Source organism: Saccostrea cucullata, unplaced genomic scaffold (genome assembly GCF_032062105.1).
Source record: "Saccostrea cucullata isolate Sc308-1 unplaced genomic scaffold, CSIRO_AGI_Scuc_v1 ctg143, whole genome shotgun sequence".
Lineage (NCBI taxonomy): Eukaryota > Metazoa > Mollusca > Bivalvia > Ostreida > Ostreidae > Saccostrea > Saccostrea cuccullata.
The window spans coordinates 542,645-568,587 of NW_026937256.1; the positions used below are offsets into that span (position 1 = coordinate 542,645).

The 25,943-nt window shown below is 31.8% G+C and overlaps 1 protein-coding gene across 4 annotated transcripts in view; it reads left to right on the forward strand.

The window, feature by feature from the left end:
* The window catches only part of LOC134247636 (myelin regulatory factor-like), a 64,607-nt gene that overhangs the window by 14,855 nt on the left and 23,809 nt on the right, over positions 1–25,943 (forward strand). For 3 of the 4 annotated variants that reach the window (XM_062729970.1, XM_062729972.1, XM_062729973.1), the window contains exon 3: positions 22,312–22,572. In XM_062729970.1, coding sequence (XP_062585954.1) covers positions 22,312–22,572 — 261 coding nt within the window. Of the gene's footprint in view, positions 1–20,245; positions 20,382–22,311; positions 22,573–25,943 lie in introns of those variants that run through there. The other variant, XM_062729971.1, reaches the window with a different exon arrangement.

A 25,943-nucleotide genomic window follows, 5' to 3' on the forward strand; every position in this document is an offset into this window, starting at 1 on the left:
ATATTGATTGACTAACAGAGCCTTAAGTTCCTTTTAATGCTCAATTATATCAACATTGGAGAGAACTGTAATGCATTCTGTGATTAAAATCGAGGAGGAAAAAAAACGAGACCTTCAATCTCAAAACGACATAAAAAAATGGCTCTAATAACAGCCGACTTTCCTTTTCACGAAATATATTTTATGACACACGCACACTTTTAAAATGCTTGAGAAAAGGATGTATTGTACAACTGTATCACAAAAATCAGTGTGGGTCAAGGGGGTACCTCTTAATACTGAGAATTGACTTTTTATTACAAATTTTTATATCTGTAAAATTTTCTGTTGAACTCAAATTACGTACTTAATTCAGTTAATTGCAGTTCATAAATGTTTGGTAGAAAACAAAAAATGAAAAGGAAAGAAAATAATTCCTTATATAGGTGTGTTTATGTATGTGTTATATGTGCCAGTGGAAGGAAGTGAAATTCTACACAGAGAAAAAAATATAAGTATGTCACTTACTTATGTGGTGGATCAAAAGGAGTGTCATGTCTTTATTTACAAAACAGAGGGAAACTAGAGTTAAACCTTCTGCTTCATTGTATAATTATAGCAATGTGATTTACAATTTGAAAATCATCAAGGTTGCTGAAATATATATTGTCTTTGCAGCCCTGTGCTAAATATGCATGACCACTTTCCCCAGTCACTTAAGGTTCATCAACCCTCTGACAAGAGAGATAACTCTCACTGGAATTAATGCCCTTTATTCCTTTATAGAATTGGCAAGTTAAAAGTCAATTTCCTTTACATTTCGTCCTGTAATATATGATTAAATAGTATTCATTTCAATTTTAACTAAGATTTCTTTTGGAAGAACAGTATGTAACACCAAAGAATTAATATTTTATATGAGTGAATAGATATAAACTAGAATCAAAGATAGGACCTCTGGCAAAAATATATCAAATTTGTCTTCATAAATTTTACCAGAAACAAGAGATTCGTCCTTTTAATGACTTTGTAAACACCTATACAGTTTGTTATGTTTGAATATTTTTTTTAAGCAAAAAACTTTGGTCATTAAACAAAAGAAAAAAAATATACAACTCTAATTTTGCAAAGAAGCTCTTACTGTATGGTAAACCTGAATGTTACCTGTCATGAAGTATTTTTTAAAAGGTAAAATACACTGCTATTCTCAGGGTTTGATGTGAAGAAATCAGCATATCTCAGGGATCAAGGTGAAAAAGCCTTAATATCTCAGGGTCCAAAGTGAAAAACTTCACAATTAGCACAGGGTTCAAGATGAAAATATATCAAACTTAAATACCAGGGTTCAATGTGGAAAATCATCACAATATCTCAGAACCAAATTTGAAAAAATTGTAATAGTAAGAAGGTAAAATTGAGAGTGATAAATTTTGCCTTAAAAATTTCTATTACTCCACGTACAAAAAAGGCAAGTCCAAGGGATAAACATTTTTGATTCGTTTCAAATGCAATTCTTTATATCCTGTAAGTTTATAATATTTTATGCTTTAAACTTACTGGCAATGAAAACCAAGCATGACTGAGTGCTTATAAGCATGTTTGTTGTAACCATGTTGCTCATATTATAGCTTCAATTTGCTGAAGTTTGAATTTGATTGAAACAGTATTCAAAAAAGAAATGAAGAGAAGGGAGATGGAACCTTTAACCTACCGTGGCTTAAGAATATGTCAAATTACATAAGTGACAAATGTGTTGCTACTGTTTTTTTATCCGTGTCTTTTTTTATACGTTTGTATATAACAGAGCAACATCCGTTCTCATTTGACGTAATGAGATATTAATCTATGTAAATTCTATTAAATGTTCCCATCTGCAATATTAACGACTGTAATTCCTGAAGTGTGAATATTTAATTATATTTTACTGGACTTTTTTTATGGAGTTTAGAAACTAAGAAGACCTGCTTGATGGCCAATTTGAATTACTAATGAAATTATTTTTGGTGTGTTTAATTATCATGGTTCTAGCAGCTTAGGTATAAAAAAAAAAACTCCACTTGCAAATTCTCAGGAATCTGGTTTTTTTTTTTTTATCATTATTCATACCTTGAATTTTGCTGTGCATTATCTTTTCGTCATAGAATTGCTTTTACATTGTCCCATATTTATATGTTTTATAATAGAGTGCTAAAGTATTAGATCGTTCTGACAGAAGGCATAATCATTTACTTTTTGTAGCAGAAAAAAAGTGCGTCAACATGAATTAAAAGCTGTTAACAAAAGCAAAAATCATCATATATTACATAGAAAAAGGAGGTTAGCCCTATTTTTGAAGATTAAGTTATATTTAGTAAAATGTTATGAAGCAAAATTGGGGTTTGGAAGGGGGGGGGGCATTAGTAGTATGGAATTTAATTCAGAAAGTATTGCATACAATTTGAAAATAAATCAGTTTTTGCCAGTGAAGGCAAAAGCTATTTCACTCAAAGAGAAAGGCAGGCAAATCACCTTGAAATAATGCCTATAACACAGTGGCCTGTGTGTGATCATTTATTAATTAAGGAACTGTTTTTTTTAAGTCTGATGTTTTTTTTTTCTTTGGGCACTGCTTTAGACCCGGAAATTAGAAGATTCCTTATAAATAATTGGAAAACAAAATCTATAGCTGTATACGTTGTCTGTCATTTCAGAATTTAAATTGGTAATTGGCATGCCGGTTATGTATTATTTTACACTTATTTTACGTACATAAAGTGCAGCATTATATATTTTAGTGTATAGAGACACCGATACATTGTTGAAATGCCTTCACAAAATGATAAATTGATCTTGGTCTATAAATATTGATTTTAACGACTGACTTTCTGCTACCAACTATTAATTACTGTGGCATATTTAAATGATTTTTTAAATTTATTTCTACAGGTAGCTGGCAGGTTGAAAACATGTTACATTTTTGTTGTTGTCTATTTGTCAAATCTGAAAGGGTCAATAAATTTAAATTAATTTTGAAGAATGTTGATGGCTGCAATTAATTTGTTTAATTCATTGAAAATTGCAATGGGAAATTCCCTGTAATTTTAAGGGTATGATATCAGTTTGTTCTTTAGCTATATTGCTGAAGCTACTATATTGTGAAAATTTATTCAACCATGTGACTTCATTTGCAACACTTGTAGATTTAAAATATTTATAAAGCAATATTGAGTTGTAAAATATTAGGTTTATGACTGTCAGTTAAATTTTATGTTTCTTAATATCCTACCCAAAGCTGCTATTTAAATTGCTTCTGTGTAAATCTGTAGCAAAGGATTGCCGTTCCAAATATGCTAATTACACACTTAAATTTGGAGATTTACGATGGAGATTTTTCATGGTATATCAAGTTGTTTATGACTGTGAGAAGTAATTAATTTTAGAGCCTCATCATCTTCTGTTTTGATGTGGAGAACTGTTATTGAATATAAAGTGTGTTTATGGAGATGAAGATGTTTGAATTGTTATTACTAGAGAAGCTTTGTTTACCCCTTAGATTTTGTCTGTAATACAAGATCAGCTCAAAAGTAAAAATGAAATTGAACTGAGGGGAGTCTTAATCCCCCCCCCCAAATTTAATTAATTTTATTTTTCCCTTTTAATTCTCATGAAAATTAAGGTTTTAGAATTTAAAAATATCTTCCAGTAAATTGCAAGTTTTTGGCTATTTATAGAAAAATGCTGAACTGAATGAATCTCTACATTTTTTTGGATATAAGCTTTTTATATAGTTTTTATAGAGTTGTTGGAATTAGCTTATTCAAACTGCATTGCAAAAACTTTGATTGAAAGAGCTATGAATGAACTTGTTACATGTAAAATATTAAAAAGTTCAAATTCTGAAAATGTCTTTATTATAGGTAATTCTTAGGAATTAGAAAAAAGATTATTTATCACAATGCCTTGTCATTTGGCTTGAGAATGTTTTACAAAACTTTGATTTTGTTGCTAATTCATCAGGTAAAAGTTCATTTGGAATGAATTCTTGGTGTAAATTCAAACGACAATACTGATTAGCTCTTCATGAGGTTGAACACAGATGTCAGGGGGTAATGTTGTACCTACAATGTCCTCTCCCAATCTGTGATTTGTCAGGCTGAAGCAAATACACTAAAACCAGGTTCTGACATGACAATCAAAAAATTGCTTCAAATAAAATACAACACTCATTTAATGGCTCATAAGCAGGATATGTCAAATAAAATAAACTTTAACTAAAACACTAGCCACCTTGACAAGAAACCAAGATGTGCCGTGGGTTGTAGGTCACCCTAAAGGAGGAGGAGAATAACCTCATAATGTGACATAAATCTTATCATCAGTAAGAGTTACTGGATTTCCTTTTTAAAAATGGGGGGGGGGGGTGTTCTAAGCCTTGATCTTCCTCTTTCTAGTTATAGTCTTTACTTATTTGACATTGCAGACATCAATCTTGTAATTGTGAGTTTGGTTGACTTCCTCATCCTAAGGAGATGTTTATGATTAGCTGTAGGTGATGAGGAAAGAAGAATTTACAGGCTAACTGTTTAAGCTATTTTATACTAATTATTTACGTAAAAATAAGTTATAACTTCTGGGTTACTCATTAGATTTTAACCTTGACATTGGTCTCATAGGTTTTTGTCAGGGCTTTGACTGGAATAAAAGTTAATTGAGTCAATTGACAAAAAATTATTTTTTTAAAAAACTCCTCTTTTTCTGAGGCCCCTAGTGGCTCCAAGGTGAAGGCCTGTCCCGATGGGGGTGGGAGGGGGGTGGGGCTTTCACCTTTAAAGAAGATCTTTGGTAATTGAGTTCTGTAGTAAGGTTCCAGAATGCAAGAATATAACCTTCCCTAATTTATTTCCGAAGACAGAACCATGGTTTATCTTGAATAAAAAATTATGAGGTTTGGGGGTGGGGAGTTAGATGTATTCACTTTTTGTGGGGAGGGTCATGAGTTTTACTCCAGATGCAGGGAATTCAACCTAACAGGGTTTGTACTCACAAGTACTGAGACTATTTGAATGTATGGAATTACAAAGTTAGAGTGTGGCATTACCAAGTATATATTTCATTGTTCAAACCTATGTTTAAGCAGCGGGGCAAATGAGAATCATGCAATTAAAGCAGTTAAGTTTTGAGACTATTTTGAACCATTGGTAGGTAAAAATTGGTAGGTAAAAACAAAAGGAAAAAAATATGAAGAATGCATCAGAAATGAAATTGTATGTCCAAGAAGATAGTAAAAGAATAAGTTGACCCAGTTACAAGGTAATGTCTTTTAATTAAAATATGTTAAACTAGAGCAAAGCTCGTTGCAAATCAACGAGTAGGTCTTCCTTCCTGTTTGACCGGAAGTAGCTTTCATTTTTCCCAAAAATGAGAAATAACACCCAAAAATGCTTTGAATCCTCTAAAGGTATGTTAGTAATGCAAAATAAGCCATTTTTTGCTACTTCCGGTTTAACCGGAAGTAACGACGACGCACGGAAAATTAATTTTTAAGCTCCAAGAGACATATGTTGACCAAAAACTTGTCACAAACGGCAAAAATACGCGTTTTCCGACTACTTCTGGTTTGGCTGGAAGTGACGACGCTGGACGAATTTTGACGACTTCATTAGATTAAGCCTGGCATTTTCAACAACTTTGCTTCTTTGATGTATTACAAATTCTGAATACTTTTTGAGATATCTGGAAAAATCTTTTGGCCCCTCTAAATCCCTTGATTAAGGGGTCAGCCCCTTTTTTCGACATATCAATTGAAAAATCTTCTAATTCTGCACAAATTATGTTCTATATATTTTTAACAAAATATTTTCAGTTTAGAAGACAAAAAGCAAAATATGAGTAATTTTTGTTTCTTTTAAGCGTTCTAATTTTTGACCCTTATATAGCGCCATTTTGAATGGAGAAATCGAAAATCAAAAACCGATGTGCACAACTTCAATCCTTTTTGTCCCCCGCTTTCGCGAAAGCGAGGGGACATTAAATCTCATTCGTCTGTCCGTCTGTCAGTCTGTCAGTCTGTCCGTCACAAAAACTTTAACCTTGCCCATAACTTTTGATTTAGTGGAGCTATGACTTTCATATTTCACATGTGTATTCCTTGTGACAAGTCCTTTCTTTGGGTACCACCAAATTTGACCTTTTGACCTTGACCTTGGAGTTTGACCCACTTTTACTCAAAAATTCCAAACTTTTACTTTGGCCATAACTTTTGAATAGTAGGTACTAGGACATTCATATTTCACATATGTATTGTTTGTGGCAAGACCTTTCATTGGATAACAACAACCTTGACCTTTTGACCTTGACCTTGGAGATTTACGTACTTATGAAAAAACTTTAACCTTGACCATAACTTTTGAACGGTGAGGACTAAGGCTTTCGTACTTCACATATGTAATCCTTGTGAGAAAACCTTTCATTGGATACCAATAACTTTTACCCTTTGACCTTGACCTTGGAGATTTAACTACTTTTAAAAAGTTTTAACCTCGGTCACAACTTTTAAACAGTAGATACTAGGACTTTTATATTTCACATATGTATTCCTTGTGGCAAGACATTTCATTGGATACAAACAACCTTGACCTTTTGACCTTGACCTTGGAGATTTACATCCTTATGAAAAACTTTAACCTTGACCATAACTTTTGAACGGTGAGGGCTAGGGCTTTCGTACTTCACATATGTAATTTTTTTGAAAGACATTTTATTGGATACCAACAACTTTGCCCTTTGACCTTGACATTGGAGTTTTAACTACTTTTTTTAAAAAAAACTTTAACTTTGGTCACAACTTTTGAACGGTAGATACTTGGTCTTTTATATTTCACATATGTATTCTTTGTGGCAAGTCCTTTCATTGGATATCATCAACTTTGACCTTTTGACCTTGACCTTAAAGATTTACGTACTTATGAAAAAACTTTAACCTTGACCATAACTTTTGAACAGTAAGGGCGAGGGCTTTCATACTTCACATAGGTAATCCTTGTGAGAAAACCTTTCATTGGATATCAACAACTTTGACCCTTTGATCTTGACCTTGGAGTTGACCTACTTTTAAAAAAACTTTTTATTTTGGCCATAACTTTTTAACGGTCAGGATTAGGGTTTTCATCTTTAAAAAAAAAAATCAACTTCAGTGTTACTTTCGAAATAAATGACATAGGATGTTCATATTACACACAATATGTCATAAAAAATAACATCTCACCCACAAAGACACAGAAAGCGGGGGACCACAATTCTTTGAATTTGCTTGTACTATCTAAAATCAGTAGAATTTCTGCTCCAGATTAAGCCGTCTCTGAGCCTTTGTCTGGAAACGAAAGCCTATAAATTTTCGTTTAAAGGGAAATAACTCAAAACCGGAAGTGATTTTATGAAATTTTAGTCAACATTCTGATAGAGTTTATAAAAGTCTATAACCTCTGAAAATTTGAGCGAAATTCGTTGAGAAACTAGTGAGATATGAGGCCTCAAAGTTGCGGTCTAGGAAGTAGAAGAAAAAAAAAGAATAATAATCTTTACCATCAGAATCAGTAGAAGGTCTTCCGTTGGAAACAGAAGACCTTAATTCATGTGTTGAGGATTTTAACTATATAGATGCCATGAAAAGTGACATAGTCAGCAACTGTAATGCCTGGAATACAATCACTGTCTCCTGATTTAGATAGTTTATCAGCTTAAAACACTCTTAGATGAGTCAAACACTTCTTTAGTCTGTAGTTTTATGTCAAGATTTGGGTCACACATTTACACTTTTGTTTTTGACAAGTATATTGAATAAGTACTTTAATTTCATTTATAGAGGAATTCAATGGTAGGTTTTTGAATGACACAGCAGTTGCTCAGTTTCATTAGAATAACAGAATCTCTGCCATAGTCCTGTTACAAGGGGAGATAACTATAGGGAAATGTTTTTTTTTTTTGAAAATGGATGGGCCATTTAAAATCTTTTAAAAGAACCTGTGATGACTGGGCCAGAAAAGATGAAATTCATATTTGAAAGGTTTCAAACGTAGGGTAGATTGTTCAAATGATGCCCCACAGGGGTAAAGTGGGGCCACCATGCATGAATTTTTTCTTTTTTTTTTTTTTTTACAAGGGAATTACTGTAATAATCTTTAAAAAATTCTTCTCAAGAACAGCAAAGCCATGATTAGTCATAATTATAAAAAAGGTGGTGTTTATAGATTCAAGTTTGTTCAAACCAGGACCCCCAAAGGGATTAGCCTGAATGTTTATTATTTGGATTAATGTAATTGTTAATTGTAAAGAAAGAAATGTTTGTGTTGTTTTTATTAAGCTGAATCATTTCATGCTCAGAATAAGAATTTACGACTGTAGTATTGTTGGTAATAGACAAGGATATTTTCACATATCAGGTTTACTTGAAACCTGCATTAAAGACAAAAAAATTATTTTAAAAAGGCATATTGAACAGGCATTTAAAATCTATTGCACCTGTCATTATTGTCATTAATCAAAACCAGACATATGAAATAGGTATTTAACATGTTGATAAATGCCTTTCTAGCTATAAAAGACCAATATGCTGTGACATTTAAAATATCATAAAGCCAACACTTTGCAGCCTATTGATCCTGTTTTTTATAAACATTTAAGTTCATTAGGTAATTATATTGTTTGGAGTTGCACAGATCCTTTTTGCCGATACCATCCGTATTGGGTTACTTATAGAACGTTAGAACTTTGTCATGACAAACGCTAAAAATAAATTTTGTATACAAGATTGTATCTCAGACATTTTTTCAATGTCTGGCTTCCTAGTTGGAAGCTCACCTGAGCCAAGAACTCAAGTTTTGTCCTATATCTCGATGATTGACCTTTACTGTCTCCAGATTAGTCGATATAGCCTTTCTTAACCATTGGTGATGAGGACAAAATTATGTATTTTGATATTCATTATATGTATTTGTTATTAATCCATGACAAGGAGGGTTAGTCACTGAATACTGGGCCTAAAAAGGAGCCAAGAACCCCCACCTAAAATTGGAATACTTAAGAAAGGCATTTGAAATATTTTTTGTTAACAACTATGTTGCATTTTACAAAATGAATTTGCAGTAATGCTATTCATTTTTCAATGCTTGCACACTATTTTGGTTAAAGCAGCATCCTCTCTTCTCCTTGTGGAGTCACAGAGTTAGACAGTATCAATTGATGTCCTTATCTCATGTGAGCATTATTGTCCATGGGGGCCTATTTATTGCTTTTTAATTAACAATGATAATGGCATGAGACCAACAGACCAGAAATGTATTACTTCTCATAATGATTTGTAATAAATGGCAGATATTCATTTAGAATAAAATGAATGAAATTTTAATTTTCAATATTTTCAAATAATTGATGGATGTGTTCTGGGATCAAACTGACTAGGAGTAAAATCCATAAAAGGATAAATGTTACTGAATAAGAAATAAAGACTGACTATTTTGCCTGATACATAAAATGTTGAGTCTCTAATTCTCATAACAGTGATCATTCTTGTCGAATGAAAGCGGTGCTAATCTTTTTGATAGCATATTTTCTGGTTTAATGATCTTATCCACAAGTGGAGGATATTAACCCTGGTCCGATTGTCCATCCGTCTGTCTGTTGGTAACATTTTCGTTTCCATGAAATATTGACAAGCCCTTTGAGTTTTTGCAATAAAATCTTATACAACAACTTCCTATGGCATAAGGAAGACCCTTTTGATTTTGAGGTCAAAAGGTCAAAGGTCAAGGTCTTTAAGAAATACTTTCTTCTGCGTGTAAAAAAAAATTTCTCAAGAAGCTTTTAAGTTTTTGCAATTAATATTTATTATATACCATCATTCATGATAAATCCCTATGGCCCCGTCCGTTTACCCTGCCTAAAATCTTAAAGTGCCCCCCCCCCCCATCTGCAAATGCTCTTTTTTTCTCCCTTAAGTGGAAGACACTGATTCTCTGAATTCGCTTGTGTACTTAATTGTGCAAATGACTTATATGGATATCTTTATGTTAAATTAGTCTTGTTCATATGTGGCAGATAAATAGTTATTGATTTTATGAATAGAATATGTTGATGTTACTTGAAAAAATTGCTGATTGATTTAGATTTTACCATTTTTTTTCCCTATAATTATGAAATTGTTAAAATTGATATCATGAAGTCAGTTTTGGATGAAGTCAGTTTGACTTGGGATTATGATTTACAACTCAACCCCATGCATGTACAGTATGAATGATCAGCCTAAATAGTGTGTGACTTACTATGAACAATTTCTGCATTCATTGAACTATTTCTTTTCATTATACCATTTTCTTATCAAGTGTTTGTATAAGATGGATAGGGGAAAACATGATAAAATAATAATAGATTTTTAAGAGTCTTATCTAGTTCCCAGGCTACAATATTCAGCATATTTAAGCCAAAATATGGTAATTTTTGTTTGAGAAGAGAGAATTTCTCACATGTAAAATATTGTGGGTAATATTAATAAAAATTTAGATTATCAAAATGAAGTCATGTGAAATGTCTGTTCAGCATAAGACATGATGTGCATTCATTCAAGGTAAGAAAGATAACTCTCGTACACTAACTCATGGCTTAAATTTCGCATAAAAAAAAAAGATCAAAAGTGAATAAAAATCATGAAAGTGAAGCATTTAGTATCTATAAGAATCATTAAGCTTTTTCTTTATAGTACATGATTGTATTTTGAAAAAATTAAAAAAAGACCATTAAATGATAATATTTCTGAGAAAGATATATAGGAAACTCAACTACTAGTACCATGAGGTCTTCAATATGGCTTCAACCAATATGGTAAATATGATTGTTACTGAAGTATAGGCACAGTGTGGTTAAATTAGCCATATATATATATATATATATATATATATATATATATATATATATATATATATATATATATATATATATATATATATATATATATATATATATATATATATAGTCATGTTTGTTAAATTTGGTTTTTGCTGTTGATGCTGGAGTTTATGACACATGTACATCCAGGGATGATATACAAATTGAGTTCATTTTTATCCCCTGACAACAGAACTTAGGGAGGATATAGTTAGTTGTGTGTGTTCGTGGGTGAGTGAGTTAGTCCTGTGAAAAATTGCAGTGGGATGGATTATTTTGTCTTGATTTATAGATCTGCTCTTTGCGAGGGGATGCTTTGCAATGTCATTGATGATTTTTTGACATTTCCACCACCTCCCAACTTACCACCCCAACCCTTTTTTTCCCCAAAAGTTTTATATATGGCATTTATGGAATTTGGGAATTCTATACTATGGTGTGATATAAAGTATCAGAATGTATAAAAACTTGACTGAAAATAAAGAAATATATACTTGTCAAAATTTCTAAGTCCCCACTTTTATTAACTTAAGTATTTAAAAAACTTAAAATCAATTAACAAGTTGCTTACAATTTTACCTTTTTTTTAGTGCCTACCTTACGGCCAAAAAAGACTTGTTGGGTTAAAAATTGAAGTGCGAGTTTCATATGTTTTCGGGTGTATCTTTTATTTATTTGAATTTCCATTGTTTTACATCTTTAGTTGTTCACGAAAAACAGAAAAAAGCTTGAATAAAATGCCGTGTATGTCCGTACAACAATGTGCAAGTGAAGTTGACTAGGCCCAAGCTGGTGATAGTAGAGGAGAGTTGTATTTCCTTCCCCTGTTTTTGTTTATTTTACTTAAAACCTTTAAAAATATCAGCAGAAAGCTGAACAAAGCTTACTTGAATTCCTTACAATCATTAAAAATCGCTAAAATTTCAACAAATCGGAAAATTCACTAAAACCCGAACCGGAAGTGCCCATGGTCAAGGCATATACACCAACTGCAACGACACAAAAACTTATTGTTTGTTTGCAATAAAAAAAATATACAAAAATGAAACAAACTGGAAGAGTGGGAATGTGTGTTAAAAATAGTAAAGAAAAAAGTACCTTGCAATACATAAAATAACCCTCAATAAAGATATAGTATATTTGTTTCATAAAAAAAAATTGTAAAGAGAAAAACTTTACGTTTCTGCATTTTGTGTTAAAGCCTATCAATAAAATTAGGTTAATGAAAAATAATAATCCTGAATACTTATCAATTTATATTGTCTAAATAATTTATTATAAAAGCAGTGTGAAGCAAAAACTTACCTGGGGACTTAGAAATTTTGATTAGTATATATACATAAAAATGAATTATACTCCTTTTTTAATTGAGACTTGTTGGGTTAAAAATTTCAGTCCCCCCCCCCCCCCCCCCCTCCCTTCCCCGGAAGAAAAACAAAAACTTATTGTTTGTTTGCAATAAAAATATACAAAAATGCATTAAAAAAGAAGAAAAAAGTATGATATTTTAAAAAATTTGTAAAGAGAAAAACTATACTGTATTGAAGAAATTGAGATAGGTAGGTATCTTGTGGTATAAGTAAATAAGGGATGCCCTGCATACGAAACAAGTGCCTGTGGTATGCATAATAAAAAGTTGAACTATGGAAAGAGAGATAATCCAGATTGTATTCAAGTTATTATCTTTCATTAGATGAATGCTTGTTCAAATTTCTTTAGGTATTAAAAATCATTTATTTTAATTAATAAAACATTTTCGATAGATCGTCATGATTTGAAATCAATTCTTATTTAATTTTTTTTAATTATTTGAAGGTAGTAAAAAAAATTAAGTTTTTTTTTTTGCATGAAATGTGAGGGTATGTAAATGAGTTACAATTGGCATAAAATTATGGAAAATGATATAGGTATGATCATTACACCTGTGGTTAGAGGGATGGAAATGAAATTCAGAGCTAAAAACACTAGGCACTTCAAAATATTGGAACATATACAATAGACAGATAGAGATCGTCTCGAATTGACACAGATTCTTGGATTGAGGTAGGAGGGTTTCAATTAATTGAATACATTAATTAACATAATTATTAAACAGATTATGTAATATTACCATGGAAGATAAAATTTTTTGAAGGATTTGTGTAAGTTTGTGATAAAAATTTACGGAATGCACGAAATACAAGTGTATTGTGTTTGTAATCTAAATGGATACACCATTAATCTTGGATGTGTGCTAGCTGCCTTTCACATTTTGATAATTTTTCAAAAGGATGGTATTTAGAGATAAGTTTTCCTTATGATTTTAATTTTGGTTTTAGTTCTGTTTAAAATGATTTCATCAAATATTGACTATATGTGTAGAAAGCTATAACATGTAAATTGTTGCTGATAAGAAGATATAGCATGGGTTTTTCTTCAAGGATTTTGGTCTTACACGAGCCAGATGAGATTTTCAAATGTACAATGAAACTTTTAACATTAGCCTGCAAACTTTTAACAATGTCATCTTCTTAAGAAACATGGAGTCAGTTTCGACCAAGCTGCGAAACATCTTTGGGTAAGAGCTAGGGGTTCAAACATTTTCAAATAAAAACTTGTGTACTTTTTCAAGGGGTTAAAATCAAGAATTAAATGAAAATCGAGTGGGTTAATTAATTTTTTTTATTTATTTCTAGAACCTCAGGATCAGAAAATACAAATCTTATGCCAAACTTACGAGATGCTGAGCTTGGTCAATTCAAAATTATGGCCCCTGAGACAATTGTGGTGATCAAAGAATAAGTATTAAATAAATATAGGTGTCAAAGTTTACGTCGTTGGAAAAAGAAAAATCTTTAGAAATCTTTCTTATCAATGTCAGACATTTTCGTGTTAATTTGCACACAGTAACCAAGTTAGGTTAAAAAATTACATAAAATTTTTTAAACAAAAATTTATGATTATGATTTTTAAGAATAAAGTATTTTCAATAGGACTTGGACAATATATCAATGATATCAATTTTGTGTTAGGATGATACACATATTGATATGAATATAGAAATTTTTATTGATTGCCCCCCCCCCCCCAAATTTCCATTTTTTCTATGATTTTGAGTTTAAGATAATACTTTGTGAAATAATTTTTTTTCACAGCTGATGTAATCTCAATTTTGAAGAGATATTTCTTTCATTTCAATAACATAATTTTTTCTTTCATTTCAGTACAACATTTTTTTTTTAAGATACATGACTAATTCAAATTTGTGACACTTATCATATCATGGCTCAAATATTGTGTTACATATTGTCCCAGACTTAATTTTCAATAAACTTCTCAAATACCATTGAAGTGGAAATTTTAGAGAGATCCAAATTTAGCGACTTGTCCTTAAAAATGGGTATTTTATTTTTAAATAGATGTAATTTTAGCTGTATTAAAAAGCTCACTAATGAAGCCTTTGCAACTTAATTTTTGGCTATATTCAATTTTAGCGATCTCAGCACCTTTGCTAATAGTGCCAAAATTAAATCCTCACTCAAAATTCCACATATACGGTATATACAGTATTTGCAAAATGCTAATGAAAAAATATTGCAGAAATATGAATTTAAAAATTTGTGAGCAGGTAGCCTTTTCCAAGTGCTCAGTGTTTAAAAACTTTTTAAAAAAAAATTATAAAGGTCTTCTTATACATACAGTTTAACTTCGTTATATCAGACACTTAATCTGATATTTCTTAAATACAAGAGGGATATGTCAAAATGATTTGTAAGTCCAAACCATTTCACCCTCAATATCTGGAAGTATTTTCTTTGTTCCATCATGAAAACGAATGTTTGACTGTATTCTTTTACTTTAAACCATCAACATATAAAACATCTTTGGAGAGATTGAATTGAAACAAAGTGTAATGAAAACCTATGATCTTCATTAGGAGAAATTTAGATTTGTTGAAAATCTTAACATGTTTAACAAGATGTGTTTATGAAACACTATGCGCCCGGTGGCAACAAAGTTCAAAGAAGCTATTTTTAGCATACAGGACACAGTCAAGGTCACAAGGTCATTGGCCAGGTTTCATTTGAAAGAGCTTAATTAGTGAAGTATGCATAGCAAATATGAAGTCTTTATCTCTTATGGTTCAAAAGTTATGGTGAAGGTTCAAAAAGGCTATCTTTAACATATAGGTCATGATCACAAGGTCATTGACCTTGGTTTCATTTGATAGAGCTTAGTTAGTGGAGTATGCGTAGCAAATATGAAGTCTCTATCTCGTATGGTTCAAAAGTTATGGCAAAGGTTAGAAAAAGCTATTTTTAGCATAAGGGTCACAGTCTAGGTCAAAAGGACATTGACCTTGGTGTCATTTGGAAGAGCTTCATTAGTGGAGTATGCATACCAGATCAGAAGTCTCTATCCTTCGTGATGAAAAAAAGTTATGGCGAAGGTTAAAGTTTGCTGACAAATAGACAGACAGACAGGACAAAAACAATATGTGCCCCCAATCTATCGATCTGGGCGCATAGAAATTCTTAAAGGCCTGTTACATGTAATAAAGCGGAAAGTTCATGAATGAATGAACCTGGTGGGGGATTTTGGAGTTATCACCAATATGGGATCCTTAGATTTACATTAGCAACTAACACATTGAGGGATCTGTAAGTTCTTGTTCAGTAATACATATTTACAACATGGCACTTATAAGGACAAAAAATAATGCAGATTGTGTGGGTTTTTTTTTTTTAAATCACCATGGATTCACATGGAAAATTTGATGCAGAGATAGTCCCAAAAAATCTGGGAAAGAACTGGAACAAGAGATTTATTTTTTCATTTTTCTCAAATTAATATGCCTGCATTGTAATGCATTGAAGATACATTTATTTCTTTGTTTATATTCCACTGACCTATACGATGACCTTTACCTTGAAAACAGAAACAGGACAATACTTTCTGAAGGTCACGTAAGTCTACATTTTTGTGATATGCCTCTAATATTCAACCATTCTGATTTTAAATGTTATTTACATGGTTTATAGCTTATATTTAGTTTGGCTACTTTGGAAAGTCCAAATTCAGCGAATGTCATGAGATACATTTATTTATTTGTTTATTCCACTGACCTATAAGATGACCTTTACCTAGAAAACAGAAACAGGACAAAACTGTGAAGATCTTTTTCTGAAGGTCACAAGTCTAAAGCTGTGTGAAGTGCTTTTAAGTTTATATAGCTTATATTTAGTTGGGTTACTCTGGAAAGTCCAGTTGTCGCGAGATTTAGTAAATTAGAATTTGAGAGTTGAGTGAGAATTTTGGTAGAAATGTACCTATTGTGAGGGGGAGGGGGGTTATAGTGTCAGGAACTGAGAGTTAATTGAATCAGACACTCCATTAAAGATACATAAGATGTACTCATCACCACTTATATCCATATTATATCTCCACCCAACTTAGAATTTCCTTTATCAGTGCCTATAGATATAAGGATATAATATGGCACTTTAAAAAGTAGAAAGATTCTTATGATGGAAATGGTCCTTTCTTGGATTATTACCACGGTATATTAAAATTACAAATTGCTGTTAATAATTTTCAGAGATAACACTGATGACATTTGTTCCTTATGCTATAGGACTAAGTCACAAAATATCAATGTTGCATGGGGCATAAATTATCAGATTATCGTAAGGGCTTCACATTTCATGGGTGGATTCAGAAAAATACTGACAGTGCTTGCTACCTTTTTTTAAGCTGTGAATGCATTGTGGTGTCAAGTTTAGCCATTATTTTCAATTTGTACAAGGGTTGAAGACAGTTGTTTCGACACCAGTGATTAATGACCAAGTTAAATTGATTGCAGTAAACTTTTGTGCCCATAGACCTAATTCTTGTTTTGATTTAACTCAGATGCAACTTGACAATTTTAAAGGAAAATCCTAGAGTCATTTGAGCTAGTAAAAAAGCTTTATTAGTCAGAAAAAAAAGTTTTCAGAAGATTCAGCTGCTATTATTTGTCTGAAGAAATGAAATTATTTTGATAATCTTTTATGTGCAAAATAAAGACAGTGCTTATTTTAAAATTTAAAACCAGAATGCCCTTTCTCAATCCTTCCATTGGTTCAGGTTTTTTTTTTATTTCAAATCAGGAATGTTCATTTGATAAATCTATTAAATTATAATAATCATTTCTATACCTTTTTCCACACTTTTTGATTTTTTCTGCAAAAGCTGCAATATTAATTCCCATACTAACAACCAAAAAAGTATTTTTTATTTTATTTTAAAACTACTTAAAAACATATTTGTTTGAATACTGATTTAAGAGCTACACAAAAGTACTCACATACATTTTGGATCTTGCTTCATAAGTCATATATCTTGGTTCTGACCAGTTCAGATGTGAAACATGATGTACTTGGTTAACACGAGATATAGGTGATAGTTTGTTGTCCTGTTGAAACCCTTCACACTGCCATAAAAGAAAAAAATGTTTAATTGACATAAAATACATAGACATATTGGTATACATGTACTTTTCTTTTCAGATAATTTAAGTGTATGACAATAAATGGTTTTAATGAAAAATAAAAAAATGATTAATCAGGTGCAGATGCAGGAATTTTTCAAAGGGGGGGGGGGGGGGGGGTCCACCCAGTCCAAAAAAAACAAGCCCACAAATTTGTTGACAAAAAAGTAAACTTGCCTAAATGTCAAAAACCCTTTTTCATGGGTTTTGGGGTGGGGGTCAATGTTGTCTATTGCTTACTTATGACTTTTCATTCAAAATTTGATTTTAAAAGGAAACTACGAGTAAGATATTTGCATATATCTTACAGTAGATATTTCTGCATGGTCATAAATATAAAGACATATATAGGCTAGAATATTGAGTAGGGAGAGGAAAGAGGATTACATAAAAAATAAAATTTTAAATGAAACTTCTACTTTTAAATTTTAATGTTAATGAAATGAATCCCATTTGTTGAAGTCTTGAAAATTATATTTTAACCACAATATGCCAAGATAAACAGAGATTTGCAAAAAATATGGAAATAACTGTGGCCATTTTTGATGTGCATCATGACTAGTTCTCAGGAGAAATTCATTGCCATAATGTCACCAGGTATTCCGTGAGCCATTATGTAGTATATGGTAAAATGAATGAATAGTCAAATACAAATATTTGTGTTAATTATTTCAAAGACGGAGGGACCTGGTACTATATAGCCTAGAGAATGATTACACAAAGATAATTTACATATTTGTATTTTGATAAATGTGTGCATGAAGTGCTAAATCATTCACTGCACTGACTTTTTTAAAAAGATATCCTTTTTTTCTAATTTGGACAATTGCAAGATCAGTTATTTTCTAAAGGTATCTGGAGACTTATTTTACTAAACTCTCCAACATGGGGTATATTGTTTATAAGTACATGTACCACAAAAATTTAACAACAGAACAAATCAACATATGAGTAGTTTACATAATGAACAGCAGATTAAGATCTTTTATACAGAACTGGCAGTTGTTAGAAAACTGTGTAATGTTTATATTGTAGGAAGTCCATATATATGATATAACAGTTTTACATAACTTGGCTAAATAATAGCATTCTTCAAATCTTCAGAAAAAAAAATTGTTATTGAGTTGCTTCCCTTTGTTCACATATTGTATACTCATTTTGAATAACGTTTTTTTTTTTGTTTCTTTTGCGGAAGTTTGAACAGATACATCAATAAAGTATGGTAAAATGATTAATTCAAGTTGAGTACATCAACTCCTAACATTTGCATAAAAAGTTGGTTAGTAGTCCAAATTCACTGTTTTATATATTTAGCAGTATATATTTAATTTTTTTCTTGGTAAAAATTAAGGAAAAAATACAACATTTTGTCTTGGTTACAGATTGTTCTTCCTTATTTTTGGAAAATATTGGCAAATTCAAACCCAGATAGCGATTCTTTCTAAATGATATGCTTATAAGGATATTGATAATGGTTCTCGTAATTATTGTTTTCAACTAATATCAATTTTGTCTTGGTTTAGTATTACAAAGGGTATGTACTCAATGGGTTTTTATCTGTAGTAAATTGTAAATCTATTAATCTATAGTGTGACCTTATAGGCAATTAAGTACACAGAAGCTTGTTAGTATTTTAATTTATGGAAAGTAAAGTACAGGACATCACTCAGAAGAAATGTTTAAAAAAGGCCCATTAAAATAGCGGTGATCAATCAGAGAGTTATTTCATCAATTTAGCTGTTCCTCTTGAAGAGAAGAGTAAATAATGGATTTAAAATCAAACAATGCCACCCCAATCATTTCTAAAATGAATCTTTGGTTTATTATTTTCACAATTCACTATTGCACAGTGATTATATAGTGAGGAGTAGTTAGCTACTATTTGTAAGCAGCGAGGTGTCTAAACCTGAGGTCTTCTGAAGCCTGACAGGTTGGACAAGACGTTCAAAGTCGTACCACTGTAACGCGAGCCGTGCGTACCAGGCGACGACTAGTGCCGATTGTCGTTGGCAATGCGAAGCCATGTTAGGTGCCTTCAGGTATGAATTATAGATGTCTGAACATTCACAGAGAAGGAGACTCAGAGTTTGCAGGTTTATCTACTACAGAAAGAGTTCCTCATCTCTGTTTCTGTCTTATAAAAAAACAGCATTGGTAAAAAGGTTGGATTTGAAGACAAAGAAATATGAGCCCAGTTAAGTAGTCTCATTAAAGAGGTGTTAGTACATATGTAAAGCTGACAAGTGGCTGTTTACTTTATGCCTGTTAAATGATACCATGCACGCTTCATTAAGTCATAAGTAAATACCAGAATAGTGGATATACAATAATAATAGGACCTTACACCCTAGGGGCACGGTTAGGGTCACTGATAAACCTGTTCCGCCTTTTTTACACACCTGATGTTTTGTCCCACTTCAGGGTACGCTAATAGAAAGCACTCTGGGCAGTAAAGGTCTTCTGATGGTGAATTAGGTTTCAATCGGGGTGATTTGTTCCGACATACGCTGAAAGGGATAATCTTTGACAAATCAGTTGATTTTGAGGGGAAAGAATTGTTGACAAACTTGTAAATTATCTGTTCAATATAGTGTATTCAGTATTGTGTGTATGTCAAGAAAGTGACTTAAAAAACAGGATATGTTTATTATTAACTTGGAATTCCATTAAAAGAGTAATCCAAATTCACTGGAGTGGAACGCACAATTCTGAAAGTTTTGATGGTTACCTATATCTACTCTGTTATTCAAATAAATCCACAATTGAGGCTCAAAAGTGATTGAAAAATGCTTAATGTGTAATTAAAAGCATTTCCTTAAATTCTGATTCCTTTCTGAGTAGATACAATAATTGATATTTTCTGTGCGATTATATTACTTCTCCCCATTGTGAATGAGATGTGCATGTAAAACTAAGTTGTTTTTGACAAAATTTACATGGAATATTGACAACCAAGATGACCCGGCTTTGACATGTACAGGTAAATAGAATTAATTCATCTTAAATTTAATGAAAAAATAGCCATTAATGTTAAAGTTTGATTTTAGATTTGACAGATTAATGACTACACTTGAGGAGTGCGTTAAATATTTCCTGGAAAAAGAGAGATCTGGATGATATTTGTTTAATTTAATAAAAACGTAAATGTTAAAAAATCAAAATAGGCAGTTTGTTTTATTATGAATAAAATTATTTCACATTCAAAACAAATGTCAGTTCTTGTTTTGCGTAAATGCAGATAATGTGAACGGTAAACTTGTCTGCTGGCCCTATTATTCTTAAGTCTCTCCTTATGAAAGGTACCCCAGGCACTTGGATCTTCCTTTTTTATTCTGGATGTTTATTTCCCACAAAATTCATGAAAGTTCAACACAGAATTAAACATATATTTTTTTTTCAAGTTAAATGATTTAAACATCAGGGGCTGGTTTAATTAGAGGCATCGGTGTATAGATGTGCCAGTCTCGTCCTTTTACTAAGCTTTGTTATATAATAGTAGATTTTCATTTGCTACACAGTTAACAACCCGTTCAGGGGATCCCTTCTGCATTTTGTTTATTCAAAGTACACAATCATTTTTGTTCAAAATTATATTTGTCAGTCATTATTGTTTGCTCACTTGAGAGAGAAAAAAAAAATTGTGTGCTCGTCTACTTCAGAGAAGAAAAAAAAATTGAGTGAATTGTGGAAGGTGAAATAGGGAGCTGAATGATTTGATTTTTAATTCATCAATTTAATTAGTAGCTTCTTTTGATGTGTCACTGGTTCCTCATTGTGGTTATATCTGATCATTCACAGCGACCTGCAGTCAGCTCACAGAATTTGAACGGGATCATTGTTATAAAATGCACTTTGCATATTTAATGTGAAGCAATCATGAGGTAATTATTGAAGGACCTTAATAAGATGTTGCAAGTTCTTTTAATTAGACTGGAATTTAGTGTATCAACCAGTGATATTTAATTGATTGAAAAGAATTTGGATAGAATTCTTCTTATTTTGGTGTCTCTGTCTATATATGAAGATTTTAAACCTAATTACTTCTTTGATGCTGTGGTAATTGAAAATATTTTCATTAAGCAAGGACTATCTGTCATTTGACTATGGAACTGTGGAAAAATGATTCTTTTGGAATTTCCATGTTGGTAATGTGTTACTTAAATTTGGATAAGGAATTAGGACCTCAAAATATGCTTGAATTTTTGTCTGAAGGTTATACACGTCTTTTGCAGCTGATAAGAATCAAAAGTGGTCATTTTTTGGTAAATTAAAAAAAAATATATTGAGATATAAAGCAAATTATGCTATAAAATCTTAATATTCGGTTGATTCGCATTTGCACAAATTATGTTTGATATTCAAATACCAGTAACTCTTTCTAAGATTTGATCAATAGTTTTAATTTCTAATTGAAAAAAAGGCATATTGATGAAAGCTTTAGATGATCTGAGTTTGTTTTGAAGGCAGACATTGTATACCGACAATCTCAATATCTGTACAAAATATTGAGTTAAATACAAAGGAAGTACTTAAACAATGTAATTAGTGTTCTAATGTCCTCACCAATGATGTAATTATGTTGATTGATGACCCACTTGATATCGTTTTCATTATTTAAAAAAACCCAGCTGCAAAAAAAGGATTTTATACTGTTCAATCTTGCATGACATAAGGGGAAGTAAATAAAATCGCTATGGAGACAATAGGCTGAATAGCTTTAGTTCTGGAATCTATTTCTGATGGTAAATAGTTTGACTAATTTAAGAATTTATTTATGGTAAGCAAAAAGGAGTAAAAATATTTATAAAAGTATTTTTAGTATTCAGTTTGTTTTCCAAATGCAGAGAGAACTTGTACAAATGACTTGATTATGCCGTGCATCTTGTTGATTTTTGAAGATTTCGTTGTAGGTGCCTTCCCGAGGAAGCCATACCCGCCATAGCATACCCCAACAACGGACGACCCCTCCCCACCCAGAACCACCCCAGTCTTCCCCCGCAGCAGCTGGACGAGTGCTACAAGTTCAACCACCTGGCAAATCCCCATGCCCCCATCACATCTACCCCTCCACACACTCAGACACAAAGCCCAATGAACGGACTCTATAGTTGTACAGGGATCAACAACTCCATCAACGGCATTCAAGGTTATGACAACCGACTTATGAACCCGTACGTATACAGGGGGAATTTATATACATGTAGTACATATATAGGAGGAATTTATACGTATGACGTGCCATGCTAGCTTTAGATATTTATATATAAATATTAATTGTGAACAATTTAAGATATTTCTGGAAAGGAGAGAGAGAGAGAGAGAAAGATATATAGGGGCTGCATTTTGTATCAACTGTATACAGGGTTATTTTCATCTCGTTGAACTTATTTTTGTCTTTTAACACGTGCAAACAACATTTCTCTGTTTAAAATTTGCCCAGACAAAGTTTTTGTTAAGAAATCATTCTGTCTTTTTATGGACCCCATATTAAATTCACAAGGATGAAATTTTCCCTGTATAAGTATACATGTACAGAGTATTTCTTAGTGAAGCAGTGTAAGTTCAGGGAATTGTCAGTTGTACTATGCACACTATACTTACTTTAATGTACTTGAGATCCTAATTGGGTAATTTGTGTTTTCATTTCATTCACCACTTACATATATGATTTTTGGCTGGAAAAATAATTGTTCATACAAAGGTTTTAAATGATGAGTAAAGGAGTTTGGACAATGAGGAAGCTTAATTAGCCAGAGTGTCAATGTACTGTTTCATTGTTATAGCAGTATAGCAGCAACTCCAATTTTACATAGAGAATACTGTAAACCAACTTTTATTCACATGTGAAAATTTTTCGCGAGGTTTGCGAGAGCCTTGTCATCGCGAATATTTCAGTCCTTTAAATCTCTGTGTCTATTAAAAACAGATCAAAAAAAGGCCTGATCAAAAAAATTAATTGTTGTGAACTTGTTAACCCCTAGTAAATCATGAAATAAAGTCCTTGTGAATAAAAGTTGGTTTACAGTATGTGATATTCAAGTTTTAAAAAAAAAAAACATATTCATAATTTTTATAAAATTTGAGATTGACACAATTTACAACAATTTTTCCAAGGTATAGATCTATAACTGCAAGCAGAAAACCACAATTGCACAATGCTGTAAAAAATGAATTAGAGTCCTTTCCATTTGCCTAACTGTTAAATCTGTTTGTTACTTAAGTTTTTAAATTCTTATGAAATTTTATAACATAAATCTTTTCAAGTCAAGACCGATTTTAATTTAAAGGTAAAAATCAAATTCAAATTCAGAAATTCATTTATAAAATGGTTCCCAGTAGACAAAAATTCTATTTCAAGCTTTTTTCAAGGTGTTCATTCTAATGTAAGAATTAAAGATCAAAACTGATTTTTCATCCAATGGATAAAAGGTCAGGGACAGAAATAGATATGTTGTGAACAAATGTTTCTGATAATTAGTCTTTCACTGAGCTCAAATAAATTTTCTAAATGTTAAAAGAAATTGAAAGATACATATTTGAAGCATAGGAAAACAGTTGAAAAGTTAAAATTTTTAGCTACTGTAGCTTTACTGTAACAACAGGGTCTTGATATCAATCCCCCCCCCCCCCCCACACACACACGCTTGAAGTTTACATTATTTTACATTATTTTGACCTGTTGACCTTTTTTCGGTTAAATAGGAGGTACTCTGAGCATATGTTCTTACATTTCCAGTGGTTATTTGAGTAATCAATTTCTAGAGTTTTTAAAACTTTTTTATATACCGTAATTATTGACACAATGTCATGTTATAATTTTTGATTTCATTAAGTTCAAGGTCAGACAGGCATTAACATGAATTCTTGAAGTCAAATGTGAAATTCAATGATATTTTTAATATTTATGATATTTTTATATTGGGATATTTATATCGTATTGTTTAGATGAAATATTCCATATTTCTTAACTTTTTCCTTACTGGTTGGTTAAATTAGGAGGGGGGGGGGTGTTGGTGATTTCAGCAAAAGGGGAACATCCTGTGTTGGATTTTTCATAAGGTCAATTTGTGGTTCAGACAACATTCTAAAGTGGACAAAAGACCCAAATAAGGAGGGCATAAAGAATAAATTGTGTTCTGCCAGTGGTACAAAACAGTTATAAGGTTGACATGTGGTATAGGTCTTTGGCTTGTACCATCTAAACAAACCACAGTCTGTGGAGGTCAGGCATACGTGGACTGCTGGTACTACCAGCTGCTGGACTTCATTGTAAGTACACACATTAGTGGGGGAATAAGACAGGGAAGATGGATATAGACATTGCTGTTTATTATAAAAACAAAATGTCATTTATATTTTAACTTTTGATGATGTTTTACTTGGGAAAAAGTAATTGGAGATACTATTCTTTTCCCTAGGCTATTTTTGGAAACCTACAAGTTCTGGTTTTTTTTTTTATTGAATTACTGTAGTCAGAAAAAAATGTTTCTTCTGTTTATGCAAGATTTTATTTCATTATATATAATCACTGACTTTCTGATGTAGTTAGGTATCTATACAAATCTTTCCTTCTATACGAGATAAGCTAATGGCATGATTGAATGAATTACTCTGACCATGTCAATACAGGAGCGAATGAGTCTTTGTTTCCAATGATCAGTTATAAATCATAAATGAAGAAAATCTACATTCAAGTGTGTCATTTGAGTGAAAAGTGAATGATTTTGTGAAGCATGCCAGCCTTCTCTGTTACATTTAGACATTGATTCGGTTAGGGGGACATCAGGGCTTGTGGTACAACTTGTTCAATCAATTCATTCGGTTGGAACGTAACTGGTACAGGTGGAAAATGAACGACTTGGATATAGATACCATCTAAACAAATGCCATTACACTTTAGACCAATCTAATTCAATTTGGTTCTTGTCAGAAGGTTGAAAGGTAAAATTCAGTTAAAGTTTCTGTATTTTATACCAGCATGTGGCTGTTTGTACCTGTACTAATAGCAGAGTTCTTGAGATTTGACTTTTTTCATTTCGATATATTAAGCTCAGATTGGTCCAGTTGAAATAATCAAAATGTTGAGTGTTAAGTCTAAATTGATTCCACAGACCAAATTTAAAAAAAAAAATCCTGCTACTTCAGAACAAAGGTTGAAACCTATGGTCAAATATCTAGTATATAACATGATTCTCTGTCTCTCTCTCTCTCTCTCTCTCTCTCTCTCTCTCTCCTTTTTTTGAATTTTTTATTCTTATTAGACAATAAGTAATGTAAAGGGAGAACAAAACAGAAAAATTTAGAACCATGAAGTAAAACTAGTGTTAGACAAGTGGGGGACTTGGGTTGTTTCCTGCAGCACGTGACATTAGTACACAATATTGGCTTTGATGCCAACTCTTGTAAAGTATATTGTGTTAAGGATATTCCCTATTCATCAGGAAGCAAGTGCCCTCAAATAGTAAAAAAAAAAATCTTTGATTATTAAAACCAACAGAATCAGGAAATAGGGTCTGTTTTTTGAATAATATGAAATTACAGA